Below are 17,234 nucleotides of genomic sequence, written 5' to 3'. Positions count from 1 at the left end.
TGTCAATATCGCCAATAAAAAGTAAATACTCTTCAGTTACGAAGCATTTGTTTGTAGCTAGGTAATGAATGATAGTTATTAGACTGTATGTGACCTGGTTTCGCCGTTCTATTAGCAGCCATGATGACAGTAGCGTCACTAGAATGGCCATAACTAACAAAAGATCAAATATCGAATCTGTCCGCTGTTCTACATTGCCCACATAATTACGTATATTTCATTCCAAGACTCTGCCGAAACCATAGATATCCTTTGTGTGTCTGTGCGGTCAGAAATACAACTCCTTTGGCAGTTTCAAAAACGTTCATGGTGCGTGTCTGTTTGGTTGCCACGGTGATGGCGCAGCTGTGATAGCTAACGAGCTAGGCAGAGAGAAAAACGAACATTTACCTAGCATCCACACCTCAAACAAGTTGACCTAGACGCAAAACTACACGTCCAATCAATAAAATGAGGATATTTTCCGAGACCCAAGACTCTGCCGAAACTAGAGATGTCCTTTATATGTCTGTGCAGAAATACAGTGAGGAAAATAAGTATTTGAACACCCTGCTATTTTGCAAGTTCTCCCACTTAGAAATCATGGAGGGGTCTGAAATTGTCATCGTAGGTGCATGTCCACTGTGAGAGACATAATCAACAACAAAAAATCCAGAAATCACAATGTATGATTTTTTTAACTATTTATTTGTATGATACAGCTGCAAATAAGTATTTGAACACCTGAGAAAGTCAATGTTAATATTTGGTACAGTAGCCTTTGTTTGCAATTACAGAGGTCAAACGTTTCCTGTAGTTTTTTACCAGGTTTGCACACACTGCAGGAGGGATTTTGGCCCACTCCTCCACACAGATCTTCTCTAGATCAGTCAGGTTTCCGGCCTGTCGCTGAGAAACACGGAGTTTGAGCTCCCTCCAAAGATTCTCTATTGGGTTTAGGTCTGGAGACTGGCTAGGCCACGCCAGAACCTTGATATGCTTCTTACGGAGCCACTCCTTGGTTATCCTGGCTGTGTGCTTCGGGTCATTGTCATGTTGGAAGACCCAGCCTCGACCCATCTTTAATGCTCTAACTGAGGGAAGGAGGTTGTTCCCCAAAATCTCGCAATACATGGCCCCGGTCATCCTCTCCTTAATACAGTGCAGTTGCCCTGTCCCATGTGCAGAAAAACACCCCCAAAGCATGATGCTACCACCCCCATGCTTCACAGTAGGGATGGTGTTCTTAGGATGGTACTCATCATTCTTCTTCCTCCAAACACGTTTAGTGGAATTATGACCCCAAAGTTCTATTTTGGTCTCATCTGACCACATGACTTTCTCCCATGACTCCTCTGGATCATCCAAATGGTCATTGGCAAACTTAAGACGTGCCTGGACATGTGCTGGTTTAAGCAGGGGAACCTTCCGTGCCATGCATGATTTCAAACCATGACGTCTCAGTGTATTACCAACAGTAACCTTGGAAACTGTGGTCCCAGCTCTTTTCAGGTCATTGACCAGCTCCTCCCGTGTAGTTCTGGGCTGATTTCTCACCTTCCTTAGGATCATTGAAACCCCACGAGGTGAGAAATTGCATGGAGCCCCAGTCCGAGGGAGATTGACAGTCATGTTTAGCTTCTTCCATTTTCTAATTATTGCTCCAACAGTGGACCTTTTCTCACCAAGCTGCTTGGCAATTTCCCCGTAGCCCTTTCCAGCCTTGTGGAGGTGTACAATTTTGTCTCTAGTGTCTTTGGACAGCTCTTTGGTCTTGGCCATGTTAGTAGTTGGATTCTTACTGATTGTATGGGGTGGACAGGTGGCTTTATGCAGCTAAAGACCTCAAACAGGTGCATCTAATTTAGGATAATAAATGTAGTGGAGGTGGACATTTTAAAGGCAGACTAACAGGTCTTTGAGGGTCAGAATTCTAGCTGATAGACAGGTGTTCAAATACTTATTTGCAGCTGTATCATACAAATAAATAGTGAAAAAATCATACATTGTGATTTCAGGATTTTTTTTTTTAGATTATGTCTCTCACAGTGGACATGCACCTACGATGACAATTTCAGACCCCTCCATGATTTCTAAGTGGAAGAACTTGCAAAATAGCAGGGTGTTCAAATACTTATTTTCCTCACTGTATGTCTCTACTGGAAGTTTAGAAATCGTCTTCCTTCTTGCTTTCTCTGACGGATTTTACCCACCTCTCCATTGAAGTTAGTGAGAAAATTTGAAAGGCTGCTCTCGCTTCAAGGCTCATAGCTAAAAATCTGTACATGTGAGCTCTTTAGTAGTTACATTAGCTGAAAGAGGACCATTTTTCCTACAGTTTAAGGTATAACTTGTTTCTGTAAGTTAAACTATATGAACGTTAGAAGAATTTGTTTGACAATTTAGTTGAATATCAGAAAAAGAGCAGGCAGCAGTGTGCCACTCTGCTTGCTGCTCATTCATAAAAATCAAGAAGGAGCAAACATTTTAATGTATTTGAAACTGTCATAATTCAAAATTGGCTGAATATTTGAAAAAGCTGAATCATTTGGGTATAGCTGAATGTCTTGTAAACATTTTAAAGGTTGAATGGTGTCTCTAGCTGAAAGTATGCTGAAGTAGTTACGTTTGAAAGAGGAGGAAGCTTTTTAATGATTTGAAAGGATTTACCATTACTTTTAATGGGAGAATAATTTGCACAAAAACCTTAATATCTTAAAAAGTATAAAAGTGAGAAATACCAAAAGACATAGCACACATCTCCTGAAGGAGCTGAACCTTTTGATACCAAAATTGTAGGAATCGGTGAAAGTATGCAGGACTAATTAAAGGACAAAAAACGGTGGAAGAACTAAGAAGTTGGAAAAACAATATATATGTGAGAGAACAAAGGTTGTGCTTTCGCCGAAGGCTTGAGCACACCCAATTAATGATATACTGTATATTCAGTTAATAGTTACAAAGAAAGCACTTACTAGAACTAAAACAAGAACAACATGGGAGTGGGAGAATTTTGGTTCAGTTGAACAAATAACCCACCTGAAACTCCAGTCATTCCCCAATTGAAGGGAAGTCATTACATGTGATCTGTATGGAGGTATGAATGACCTCACTAAATATGGATGGTTTGACTGTGTGTGTTTGTGGGTGTGTGTGAGGGGGGTGGGAGGTCAATAGCCAAATCATTTGATAAGTATAACAATTGCTATTGTGACATAGCATCAAGGATTGCTATGTCGGTTGCATCAACATGAAACTCTTCTGACACATACAGGAAAAGAGTTTCTGACCTGTGTTCTGCTTCTGCAGAAATACTGTGGTGAAAAGAGGAAGTGGATTGAACTGGTCTCTTGACATTGTACTTTTCATTTTGTAACATTTCTGCAGTGACAACTGTGACAGTTGACAGCTTTATTTTATAGAAATTAAATTGAATGGATATATGACCCGCCAGTATGCATTGGCACAACACTGTGACAAACTGGTTTTGTTGGTTATGTTTTGTTTTCACTTGAAACGGTCAATGTTTTACTCAAGTCTAAACAATCTTTTGCTAAAATGGTATTCAGCATGAAAAGGAAAAGATAGCCCACAATGTTTCACACATCTTGAGATTCAGTTTTACAAAATCCAAAACTGCTGCTTGTTTTGTCCAATAGGAGGCACTGGAAGCTACAATCTTAGTTTAATTATATAGACTTTTGCCTTTCTTAGCTATTCATTCTTTAGAGTTGCAGCTCATGTGTAACTGCACAACACTGCAGTTACATGTATTGGAACAATCCTGTCAGGCTTCATTGTTTGAGAAGTGGATTGAATGCTGCTCATAAAGACACAGGGGTGGGTATGAAAAAAGCAACATTCTTACCTTCTTTCATTCACAAAACCTTTCTCAACATACTGGTTCACAGTTACACAGTTGGCCTTATAGCAGGCCTGTCCCAAAGGCAATAGAAAAGTTATTCTTTCTCTCTTAACAGTTCATCCTCTCGTCTGTTTTCCTCAGCGCCAGAAAGGTGGTGGAGCTGATGTATCTGTCCTTCCCCTCTTCTCCTCCTCTTGCACTCAGTTGCTTTCCATCTCTTTCTCTGACTGCCTCTCTCTCTCTAACTCTGTCTTTCTCCCTCCCTGTGCAACAGCTAAAAGCAGCTCACAGGCCATTTAGATGCAGATTGACCAAGGAGCTTCCACTAATCCCAAGAGAAGGCTTCAACTCCTCCTCCCCCCATCCCTCTTTATCTCCACCCCTCCCAAGACTCATTTACACACGAGTGGATGTGCCGTCAGTGCTCCTAACTCAAGATGGAGGGATATCCCACTGACTGCATTCGAACGCAAGTAATTGACCTATATAATCAATTAGTAGGAAAAAACGCAGTGGCTCTTTGAAGAGGGAAGCAACTAAATACCTCACCTCCTTTTCTTCCCCCATCTCTCTTTCTCATCTAACTCTTTTTCTCAATCACTGCATCTCTCATATCATCTCCCTGAATCTCTCTCATGTTCTCCTTCTCCCTCTCTCATTTACACTTATTTTCTCTCCCCCCTTACTCTCCTTTTCTCCCTCTCTATATTCCTACAGGAAGAAAAGGGAAGAAAACAAAAGCTTGTACCATTATTTCAGCTCACTTAATGAACTGGCAGTCTTGATGTACAAAACAAAGAGTTAGAACTCTTTTTCTCTCTATGTCTCGTTTAAGCTTTAAACTGAGCCGAATAAATGTCTCCTGTTAAGATCATCCCGATGTGTGTGTATGTCATCCACCGAGTACTTGGGTATTATGGTATAGACCAACTGAGCCCTTCCTGAGATTTTTCTGTTGAATTTGTTATTAAAAAAACAAAATGTAAATGGACTCCCCCATGGCACACATCTTCCTGTACCATTTGAATCATTCTGCATCCAACGTCCAAAAATAAATCATGAAGTTAAAATGTCAAACTAATTTACATATATTCTAACTCAACTTTACAAACCCATGTCTTGTTTTGATTAGATGTTTTTTTTTTCCCTGATAGATATAAGGAGAAAAATCTTCCGTAACATATCTTTAAGGTCATATTGAATATGTTCAAATCAAAATGTATTTGTATAGCCCTTTTTACACGCAAGCATGTCACAGAGGGCTTCACATATGCCCATAGAACTGTATATGTTAAGTTAAATGGGAAGTTTGATTAAGTGCGCAGGGATGTTCTCTAGTTGTCTTTTACTAGAATGTGCATTTTCTCATTGATTCAGTGAGATGGTGTCATAACAATCAGGCTAAGAGGGGTACAAAATTAAATAAGAGAGGGCAAGAGTGAGGGAGAAATAGAAAAACAGAAAGAAAGAGAAGGTGGGAGTAAGAGAGAGGGAAAGAAAGAGGAAGGGTGGAAGTGACAGTTAGAGAGAGAGGGAGGTGGGAGTAAGGAAGAGTGAGAAAGAGTGGGAGAAAGAGAGTGATGGAGAGGGTTAAAGTCTCCAGCAGCCGCCCACTGAGTCTCTATGGAGATGCATGTCATTGTTGGAGGGATAAAGAGAGCCTTTTGCTCCTTACACTCACCTACATTCACAATTTTTCCACTGACTTCCACTGGGCTACCACAAGTGCATGTACACACACACATACGCACAACCTTCAGATCAATCTACCACTCTACACAGTAATGTGTTATTTACTAAAAAAACAAAATAATGTGTCCAGCAAAGGTTGACCTAGAGTATATATACCAGAACACAAAATCAAATAGTGATATAAACAATACTGCCAATGTTGGGATACAACAATAATAACGCCAAAAAAGTTTGTTAGGTTATCTACCAAATGAGTTAGTGTTGACAGCCCTATTCGTTTTTTTTACCTCTAGTTGAGACTGGAGAAGTCAGAGGACTGCATTCACTGGCGTTCAACTGATATAGAAGTATTCAGGATGTCAGTAAGCAGACAGGCGTGTGTGTGTGGATGTGACGGGCTGTGTGTCAGAGGATGATGCATTTCCTGGCCCATGGGGCATGAACTGGTTTTTAACGAGCTACAGTACAATCCAATCTTTCACTCTCTACCTCCCTCTTGCTGCTCCCCTACCCTCACTTTCACACACACACTAGACCTTGTTCTGTCTCTCTTCTCCCACTCATTTTCTTTCTGTCCTTTTGCTGTCTCTCCCTTTCTGACACAGATCCTCTGAGGAGGGCAGGAGAGCTTGACAAAGTTCTGGTTGCCAAACCTATGCCTGTGTGTGTGTGTCTTTGCGCGTGTGTTTGCATGTTTTCCGCCCAACAAGCAGTGTCCTGGACAACTCCCTGTTTCGCAAAGACAATCATTAGCATGGCACCTCAACAAAGTTTCTGGCATAGAGGTACATAAGTTTAAAATGGGGCAGTTCCACTTTCAATTGTTTGGAATACAACACAAATTCTTGTGAAGGACTGTTAGTACGTCAAATATAGGCAAATCCACAGGTTTTACTCAAACCTATTGGTTCTTTTAGCATAACAACTTTAAGGTTTATTAAACAGAAATTAAATTAATAATAGTCACTTTAGAACATCATGTAATTCTGGGATTGTTTTAATCTGTAACATACTTTCTGTAACATAAGTCTGTAACATACTTTCACACACACACACGAGAGATGCACACACGCAGACAGTTGCTCTTATACTTCTTCTAAACACACACAGGCACACACACATACACAAATAACCTCTGAGGGATATCATATCCTACATTTAATCTTTTGTCCATATACTGTCCTATTTCAATCCATAGTCTAAAGTTACTGATGAAATTCAGTGAAAAAGGTGAACACAGAAATGGCTGAGATCCTCTCACGTTTTTGGTATCAGTGAGGATAACAACTGTGATCCCCATTAAGACTTATATGCATTTAATCCACCTCAAATCACCTCTGGAGTTATTGAGGCACAAGCTTGGTTGCAGGGCCGGAGTGGGACCACTTTTCAGCCCAGGAGTTCCAGGCCCAAGACCGGCCCACTTTTTTTTGTATACCAAACAGGGCCGGATGCAGCCTGCTTTGACTGGGGGTGAACTTTTCTGGGGGGGGATCATGATTACAGAAAGGGATCGTATGTTTTATATGATACCAATTTTGAGGCTGATTAACGAGCCGAGTGTTAATCAGGCACGGAGCCAGACGGTGTAAACATTCGGGGCTCAGCCCAAACCAACAACGTATTCTGGGTTTGATCTGATGCTAGAAAGGGAATTCCACACTTAATGCGAGCGCGCATGGCGCGCAATAGTTTTTGAGCTTTATGTTTTATGTAAAACAAACATAGCCGTTTTTCAATTGGTAAAACCTTGTCTAGTGATGCCATCACTCCGGCCCTGCTCCCATCCATCCTCCCTGACGCGTATTGTTACGGTAGGGTCGCCCGGCCCAGCTATCGGTAGGCTATCTGAGAAAACTTTTTGGAAAAGACGGGCTATGGACCCAACCAACTCTATTTGAGAGGGGAGAACTCCCTCACATGGTACAACCCATGCAGAGGCTGCGATGTCAGAATGCAGAACGCGTGTAGCCTATTTTAAGAGAAGATAGACTAACGTGGCAAATGTCAACAACAAAAAAATCCTCGACCGGCCCAAAAGTGAAGCGGCCCACTGGCCCAAAAGTGAAGCGGCCCACCGGGAACTCTCCCGATTCTCCCGATTACCCACCCCGGGTTTGCTTGGTTGTAATGTATTAATTGTAGGGCTGTCCCCAACTAAGATTTTCTTTGGTCCACCAAGACTCGACTAAACACTTGTGAAAATCGAATAATCGAAATTTGCAACGTTTTTTTTCTTCTATAAATGTCACTGTTTTTCATCAAACCATTTATTTTGTGTGATGTTTTACCTCACTGTTTTAAGAGATAATCTGAAAGAAATACACACGTATGAAGGGAGATTGACAACTAGACAAACATAAATGTACAAACATTTTCCCGATCTGACTCAATGTAGTTGCTGGACATTAGATTCAGCTGCTATCAAATTTGCTATTAGGCTACTAATAATAAGCCTCGTGTCACCAGTCCTGTTGTTACCGAATGCCGATATAATAAAAAATGCCTGATTGTAAGAGATAATAAATAATAACCATTGTACTACATATTTAAAATATTGTTTGTTTAACATGCAAATCACCAGAGCGCACTAATCACTGCCTGAAAGTGCAGCATGCGAATTTACGTGTGGGGAACGGTGCAACAGAGAAAGATTTTGTTGTTGGAGAAGATAATGTCATTACGATTTGGATGTGATATCTTTAACCTAGATTATTCAAATTGTAAACTTCAGTTTAGTAAATAAACCTGCAATCTTGCTTCATGTATTTGATTATACACACTTATATACAGAACTAATTTAGCTATTTGACTAGTAACAGTCTAACAATTTAGCGTGCGGTCTCTCAAATCGAAAACTAGGCTGTTGTTCAGAATTAAATGCAGATAGACCCACAGTAGCACAGCATAAGCAGACAACTTCATTCCCGAAACATAAAAATCCTAAGCCTTAATGCTACACACTGTAAAAATAATGATCCGATGGCCAATTTACGGTTTTCAAGTAGTAGGCTACATTCGACGTCGAACTATGGAATATAAACCGTTGTTGGCGGAGAGTTCACTCAACATGTTTTGAGTCACCCGGTACTTTGATAAAAATTCTTCCAATACCACAGATTTCTTTGCCATTTTGCCTAAACGATTAATAACACCAATTGTAGACAAAGTATGGTAGAGTTTAAGCTATAGCTACAATTCCCTTATGAAAAAGAAGTATACTTTAGGTATAATTTGTAAGTATACTTAAGTATAAAAAGTATATGTAACCCTTATTGATAAGTTACACAAGCTTCCAAGCATGTGTGGTGTATTTATCAGGACCAGATTGAACAGAAGTCTAAGTTCGGCTATGGAGTCTAGCATAGACAAACAATACCCAGAATCACCAAACCAAGAATTTCCCTTTGGGAATCACAATCCCTTTTATTATTTAGAACATGGAAATAAAAAGTAAAAATATACTCCTTTTTGTCCAATTATTGATTATCAGTTTCTTATTAACTGTTTAGTTTTATGTATTAATTATTAAGCTATTTGTTTTTATATATTTATTTATTTAACTATTGCTTATTATTAGTGCTGTCAGTTAAACGCGTTATTAACGGTGTTAACGCAAACCCATTTTAACTGCGTCAATTTTATTATCGCCAGATTAACGTTCTTTTTGTCGTTTTTTTCACATGCTGTTGCAACAACTACTGACATTAGAAAAACTACAGCACCACACCGGATCTAGCTAGACCGGAAACAAAACAACAGGCACGCAGCACACACTTGTTTGGGCTTGCGAGCCGGCTAAAGAGTAGCAGGCTAAAGTAACGTTTTGAGTGGATGGCGAGCGCGAGACGCCGAAATAGATGCCAATAAGATTCTGAATGGAAAGTTTACTTTAAAAATGTTGCCAAATGATTCCATTGACAAGACCAAAGTGATCTGTGTGTTTTGTCGTTGTGAACTGAGCTATCATAGCAGCACGTCCAGTCTGAAATATCACTTGATGGCCAAGCACACAGCTGATGTTAATTCTCCGCCCCTCGTCAAAGACAGGCGTTTGCAGTGTTGTTTTAAAAAAAAAAAAAACATTTGCACCAAGCAATCCGATCCACTTTTCCATGTTGATAAGAGCATTAAAATAATGGGACAAAAAGAAATCAAGGGACATTTAGAATAGATAAAAATGTGCGATTAATTGCGAGTTAACTATAACATTAATACGATTAAATATTGTAATCGTTTGACAGCACTACTTCAAACATTAAAAGAAAGGGTGAGATAGCAGACTTCTTCAAAAAGCTGAGCAAACAGGATCAGGTGGAAATAGACCCCAGTCCTTCCACCACCCCAAGACCTCAGAGCAGCTCCCTCCCCGAGACTACAGGCACCAGGTCAGAGCATAGGCAGTCAGTCACATGCCAAGTTTAGCTTGTGTTTGTAGGCCACATATGTAAGCCTACACAAAAGTTTTTTTTTTTCCGATTAAGCCTCACTTTAACCCTTGTGTTATCTTCGGGTCATTCTGACCCATCAGTCATTGTGACCCACCGTCGTATTGCGACAGATTTACCGCATACAAAGACAAAGTGAAGCATTTTCTTTTAACAGCTAGGCTGTCTCAGACCCCCCACATTGCAAAGGTTAAAAGAAAATTATTTTAATTTGTTTTTGTATTGGGTAAAATTGGGTAAACACAACGATGGTTTGTTATGAACCTTTGGGTCATGTGACCCGAAGGCAGCACGAGGGTTAAAATGTTGGTTGTTGATTCATGAGTGTTCTTGTTTTAATGGCTGTGGCATTTTTTGTGTGAGTATACCCTAATAGTTTTAATGTAAAAGATTCATCAAAGGATCTAACTTCTAACCTGGTTAGACCCAGATTATATATTCATGAAAACAGAGTGACCAAAGTCTCTCCAGTTTGTGAGTACAGTAAAGTGTGTGTAAGAAAGAAATTAGTTGCAATTCAGATGTAGAGACAGTCTATTCATAATAAATGTCGAATTTGATCAAAGTAACCCTTGTGGACCATACTAGGGCTTGAGTACATTTTAATTTCTATTTCTCATCAGGAATCATAAGAATAATTTACACTGCTTAGATGCCAGGCTAAGGTTACACACACATTTTCAGTCTGGGATCCCCTGAAGTAGCCCTGGCCACCCCTTGGCCACCCCATATATAAAAGTCTGGTTCCGTCATTGCTACACAGCCGGCTGTTCTCGAATCGATCTCACTGCATGAAGTCGAACACACCTATTGATTGATGTGAATCAAAGGATTGGTCTCAACAATTCCTTTTCCACGTAGCTTACTCAAATCCAGTTACCCATCATTCCAAGCATTCCATTCTGATACTTACAGCTCAAGAATACATTTAATTTTGCCTAGCTGATTGTTACGTTCGAACACTCTTTGTACTAAATATGGGCATTCATAAAATTTCAAATTTCAGTGCACTGGTTCGTGCATGTTCTAATGCGAAAACAATTAAATTCGCAAACATGCAGTTCTTCAGCGATAAAGTAAGCAAACAGCGCTTGATCGGCCCTGACTGACGTCAACGCAGCAAACCACGAGAAGTAGGAATGTCCGACTTTAAGGAGGCATTTTTTTAACTCCTCCCCGACTGCAGATGGCAACTGTCGCCGGTCGTTTCATGCAGCCGAAGTCGATGTCGAACGCACCTATTAGAAGGGGGGATGGGATATTGTTCCTTTCAAACAGCCTGAAAGATTCATCCACAGCAACAACAAAAAAAGAAGAAATCCTGTGCAGGGCTGGACTGGCCATCTGGCATACCGGGCATTTGCCCGGTGGGCCGACGCACTTTTGGGCCGAATCGGCAATATAATTTATAGGCTTTTTTTTCATACTTTTTTTTTGTTGGTCAGGCCGGCCCATAATGAACTGACAGCGGCCCATTGGTTAATTTTTTTTAGGTCGGGCCGGCCCATAGAAAACTGACGGCGGCCCATTGGTTCATTTTCTTTATTGGCACTGGCCTGTCTCAGGGCAGGCCCTGAGACACGAGCTGTTGGCTAATACGTATGCTGGTTTAGCATCGGTAAAGTTTAGCATCGCTAAAATGGAGAAACGACCACAAAAGCGCAATGGAGGCGCTGAAATGTTGAGGGAGAAAAATATAAAAAATCTACAGGCGAATGCCACAAAATGTGCAAAAAATTCGGACAAGTTTGGGGGGGGCTTTAGCTGCTTCAACATCAGCATACCTGTAGAGGAAGGAGGGAGGTGGCTGGCTCAGAGAGGAAGAAACATACTGACAGGGTCAGGGAAGAAGCCGAGGAGGAGGAGAGTGACCATGACAGGGCCATGGGAGCGAGTGAGGAAAAGATGGCAAATTAGAGTAGGCGAATTAACAGGGACTCTCAGGAAGGGAGGCTGTGTGTGTGTTATGTGCGCCTTACGTCGTAACTGCAAAATCCAATAACATGAATAATACTGAATGAAGTAGCCTACTGAAGGGGAAGATTATGGACATATACCACGCTCACACAACTGAGGACACAGTATCAGAATCAGAATTCGGTTTATTCGCCATGTATGTTATACAAACACGGAATTTACTGTGGCAGGGAGGTGCAAAACACTAAACATATACGAATCTTAAATTAAGTAAAAGTACAAAAGTTTAACTATTTCTAAGAACTAAACAATCTATGAATACAACAATTTAAATATAAAATATATATAAAAATAACAATAAGAATGAGCAACGTGAGTGGTCAACATAGTGCAAACGGATACTGAGGTAAGGTGGCTTGTGCATACCGTAATTGCCATTAGATGGACTTGTAATAGTTATATAAGTGAATGAATGTCAATGGGAGTCCTTGGCCTTGTTGAAGAGGCCAGTAGCAGATGGAAAGAAACTGTTCTTATGGCGTGAGGTTTTGGTCCTGATGGACCGCAGCCTTCTGCCAGAGGGGAGTAGCTGGAACAGGGAGTGACCAGGGTGGGAGGGGTCGGCCACAATCTTCCTCGCACGCCTCAGGGTCCTCGAGGTGTGCAGGTCCTCGAGGGTAGGCAGATTGCAGCCGATCACCTTCTCAGCAGTGCAGATGATACGCTGCAGTCTGCTCTTGTCCTTGGCAGTGGCAGCAGCGTACCAGATGGTGATGGAAGAGGTGAGGATGGACTCAATGATGGCTGTGTAGAAGTGCACCATCATTGTCTTTGGCAGGTTGAATTTCTTCAGCTGCCGTAGGAAGTACATCCTCTGTTGTGCTTTTTTGGTGAGGGAGCTGATGTTCAGTTCCCACTTGAGGTCCTGGGAGAGGATGGTGCCCAGGAAGCGGAAGGACTCAACAGTGTTGACTGGGGAGTCGCACAGGGTGATGGGGGTGAGTGGGGCTGTATTCTTCCTGAAGTCCACAACCATCTCCACTGTCTTAAGAGCATTCACCAGGTCACCAGGTTGTCAGCTTCCCACCTATAGTCAGACTCATCCCCGTCAGAGATGAGCCCAATGAGGGTGGTGTCGTCCGCAAACTTCAGAAGTTTGACAGACGGATGACTGGAGGTGCAGCTGTTGGTGTACAGGGAGAGGAGCAGAGGGGAAAGGACGCAGCCCTGAGGAGATCCGGTGCTGATGGACCGGGAGTCAGAGACTTGTGTTCCCAGCTTAACGCACTGCTTCCTGTCAGACAGGAAGTCTGTGATCCATCTGCAGGTGGAGTCAGGCACGTTCAGCAGGGAGAGCTTGTCCTGAAGCAGGGCAGGGATGATGGTGTTGAAGGCAGAGCTGAAGTCCACAAACAGTATCCTGGCATAGGATGCTGGGGAGTCCAGGTGCTGTAGGGTGAAGTGGAGGGCCATGTTAACGGCGTCATCCACAGATCTGTTGGCTCTGTAGGCAAACTGCAGTAGGTCCAGGAAAGGGTCTGTGATGGCTTTGAGGTGTGCCAGCACAAGGCGCTCAAAAGACTTCATTACCACAGAGGTCAGGGCGAAGGGTCTGTAGTCATTATGTCCTGTTGGCCTTGGCTTTTTGGGCACAGGGATGATGGTGGAAGACTTGAGACAGGCTGGCACATGGCATGTCTCCAGGGAGGTGTTAAAGATGTAGGTGAACACCGGAGACAGCTGGTCAGCGCAGTGCTTGAGGGTGGCAGGAGAGACACAGTCCGGCCCAGCTGCTTTGCGGGGGTTCTGCCTCTTGAAAAGTCTGTTAACTTCACTTTAATCCAGTGTTGTTCAGAGGGCCATGCAGCTTTCCACTGTTACTTGCACTTGAGCATGGACATTGTGTACTATATGGCCTCCAAATCGTCAAAAAAAGGGAGTGAGTACACTGCTTCTCTTGTATTGATGCTCTTTTAATTTTATATTACATTGTATAGCTCTGCCAGTTGTTTATTTTATTTTGTTGTACATTCTCTACATTTTCTTTGTTAAATTAAGTAAATTCCTTGTTTGTGACTACTTGCTTGGTGATTAAAGGCCATATGGCAGGTTAAACACTACTGTTCATTAATGGGTACATGAAGCACTCAAGATATGTATATCATTTAAAATATCTCCAAATGGTGTCTCCAAATGGTGTTAAAGACCAGTTGTTTTCGTTTTTGGTGTTAGCATTAGCATATTAGCGCAATTAGGCGATGACGTCACGTTGGGGAGTCGTGGAGGAGAGTAGCCTCCATAGAGTTAATATTACTAGAGGAAGCAACTTTTGTCTTCCAAGATGGCGTCCCCATTCATTTCTATGAAAAGTGCTCAGTGGCGCAGTGTGGCAAGCGAGAGCACGAAACCGGACCGTGCCATCTTTCCACTTCCGACTCTTCCGGTCTAGCTTTAAACAGTGGCTCACTTTTTTCTTAGCTCCGAGACTCGTTCACGCTTGCAACTAGCTGTACACGTCATACTTTGCGACAACCAGTCGCGAGCATAGACTTATATGGTCGCCAGCGTGTGAGCTAAGGCAGTGCAGTGGCAGAATGGGGTACAAGTCCGATAAGAGACATGATGCAAACTTTACGGAATTGTATGCTGTCACTGTATAGTATTCCTTTCACTTGGTTTTTAGAAATAGGCTATAGGGCTAAATATAGGGCTATTCTATATGGAACTCATCACATATGTTGCTTTTTTTCTTGTGATTTGAGTTTGATTTCCAAGGTATTGTATCGGATTAAATAAACTGTTAACATGAACACCTAGCTCCGTCGTTGTTCTCGCCAGGCAAAGAAAGCTTAATAGTTATTTTGGTAACAGAAATCTTCCATAATGCAGGCTTACCATAGCTTACTGTCAACTGTATATTCAAACGAAATGCCACGAAATTCACACTGCCTTCAATTTACATATCAGTGTAGAAATGTGGCCTGTGTATTATATGTTCAACCTACAAAACCAAACGCCTATTAATGGATATAACGTGATCTAATAAGACTTGGAAATAATGTAATAAATAAAAGTTTGAGAAGTGTGTCTAAAATATAGGCTACTTTATTTAACATTTGCCTTTGAAAGGGGCATATAAACAGAACTAGGCCTATATACAAGACGTTTCCATCAGATATAAGTGGGGGTGAAACATAGTCACTGAGGACCTTCATTGTCCCACAAAAGCAGTCTGGCTTGATGACACGATTAAAAAAAAGAATAATGGGTGTGTTTAACAAAAGCTTCTGAAGGCAAGACTAATCATATTTATATCATTTCTTATTGTGGTTATCAGTTAAAGTATTAATCTTCGTCTTTGCTCCAGATAGACATGTCAACAATCTATGCTCACGCTTAACATAATATAATATTTGCCATCATGTCATGAACGTAAAAACGTTCTTGACAGAAAAATCAAATCTGTTTTAAAATAAAGGGAATAAACTACATTAACATTTCATGTATGTGTGAAAACCATTTGCTGAACTTGCTACAACAGGGCAGGCAACTCAAGCCATTTCTCCCTGTGCTCATTCAATATGGCTCATTCGGCTCAAGTCCCCACCCCTCGCCCCTCGGCTTGAAGCAACGGCCCCGGTGGATGTAGGTGGTATTGGATTTTGTGTTTGACTTCCGACTCTTCCGGTCGTTTTTATTCTATTAACTCCAGTCAACATTTACAAAACTATCTCCCCCAATAATTTTTGTTCGATTCTCGAACCTGGCTCATACTACTAGCTTTTTCATAGAATAATTTTTCCTGATTTTTGCTAAGTTTGAAACCAATCCGAAATGGGTAAACTAGCACCCCATTTATTTGCTTACGTCAATAAAAGTTGCCTGCAAATGTGCTCGCGGATACTAACAGGGCACGAGCACAAAAGTTCACATTGGCCGATAGCCGATTTATCTGGAGCTGAAAGAAATGGCTTGAGTTGCCTGCCCTGTTGTAGCAAGTTTAGCAAATGGTTGTCACACATACATGAAATGTTGTTAAGTTTATTCCCATCCATCCATCATCTTCCGCTTGTCCGGGGGTCGGGTCGCGGGGGCAGCAACCTAAGCAGGGAGGCCCAGACTTTCCTCTCCCCGGCCACTTCCACCAGCTCTTCCTGGGGGACCCCGAGGCGTTCCCAGGCCAGCCGAGAGACATAGTCCCTCCAGCGTGTCCTGGGTCTTCCCCGGGGCCTCTTCCCAGTGGGACGTGCCCAGAACACCTCACCAGGGAGGCGTCCAGGAGGCATCCTTATCAGATGCCCGAGCCACCTCAACTGGCCCCTCTCGACGCGGAGGAGCAGCGGTTCTACTCTGAGCCCCTCCCGGATGACCGAGCTTCTCACCCTATCTCTAAGGGAGAGCCCGGACACCCTGCGGAGAAAACTCATTTCGGCCGCTTGTATTCGCGATCTCGTTCTTTCGGTCACTACCCACAGTTCTTGACCATAGGTGAGGGTAGGAACATAGATCGACTGGTAAATAGAGAGCTTCGCCTTTCGACTCAGCTCCTTCTTCACCACAACGGACCGATGCAGAGCCCGCATCACTGCGGACGCCGCACCGATCCGCCTGTCGATCTCGCGCTCCATCCTTCCCTCACTCGTGAACAAGACCCCGAGATACTTGAACTCCTCCGCTTGGGACAAGATCTCCTCCCCGACCCGGAGATTGCACTCCACCTTTTTCCGGTCGATAACCATGGCCTCAGATTTGGAGGTGCTGATTCCCATCCCAGCCGCTTCGCATTCGGTTGCGAACCGCTCCAGTGAGAGCTGGAGGTCACGGCCCGATGAAGCCAACAGGACCACATCATCCGCAAAAAGCAGCGACCCGATCCTGAGGTCCCCAAACCGGACCCCCTCAACGCCCTGGCTGCGCCTAGAAATTCTGTCCATATAAGTTATGAACAGAATCGGTGACAAAGGGCAGCCCTGGCGGAGTCCAACCCTCACCGGGAACAAGTTCGACTTACTACCGGCAATGCGGACCAAACTCTGGCACCGGTCGTACAGGGACCGAACAGCCCCGATCAGGGAGTCCGGTACCCCGTACTCCCGGAGCACCCCCCACATGAGCCCCCGAGGGACACGGTCGAACGCCTTTTCCAAATCCACAAAACATGTGTAGACTGGTTGGGCGAACTCCCATGCACCCTCCAGAACCCTGCCGAGGGTATAGAGCTGGTCCACAGTTCCACGGCCAGGACGAAAACCACATTGCTCCTCCTGAATCCAAGGTTCGACAATCCGACGGACCCTCCTCTCCAGCACCCCTGAATAGACTTTCCCAGGGAG

The 17,234-nt window shown here is 42.8% G+C and overlaps 1 protein-coding gene across 4 annotated transcripts in view; it reads right to left on the bottom strand.

Moving 5' to 3' along the window:
* Positions 1-17,234, bottom strand: part of septin12 (septin 12) — a 240,629-nt gene that overhangs the window by 101,052 nt on the left and 122,343 nt on the right. The window contains exon 1 of one of the 4 annotated variants that reach the window (XM_062453446.1): positions 5,824-5,905. The exons of 2 other annotated variants lie outside the window; for them this stretch is intronic. Coding sequence is in view for 1 of the 2 variants with exons in the window: in XM_062453438.1 (XP_062309422.1) it covers positions 3,848-3,857 (10 nt within the window). In the remaining variant the exon portion in view is untranslated. Of the gene's footprint in view, positions 1-3,847; positions 4,087-5,823; positions 5,906-17,234 lie in introns of those variants that run through there. One more of the 4 variants, XM_062453438.1, reaches the window with a different exon arrangement.

The sequence above is a fragment of the Osmerus eperlanus genome, chromosome 2 (genome assembly GCF_963692335.1).
Source record: "Osmerus eperlanus chromosome 2, fOsmEpe2.1, whole genome shotgun sequence".
Lineage (NCBI taxonomy): Eukaryota > Metazoa > Chordata > Actinopteri > Osmeriformes > Osmeridae > Osmerus > Osmerus eperlanus.
This window is presented reverse-complemented; position numbering and strand designations above follow the sequence as displayed.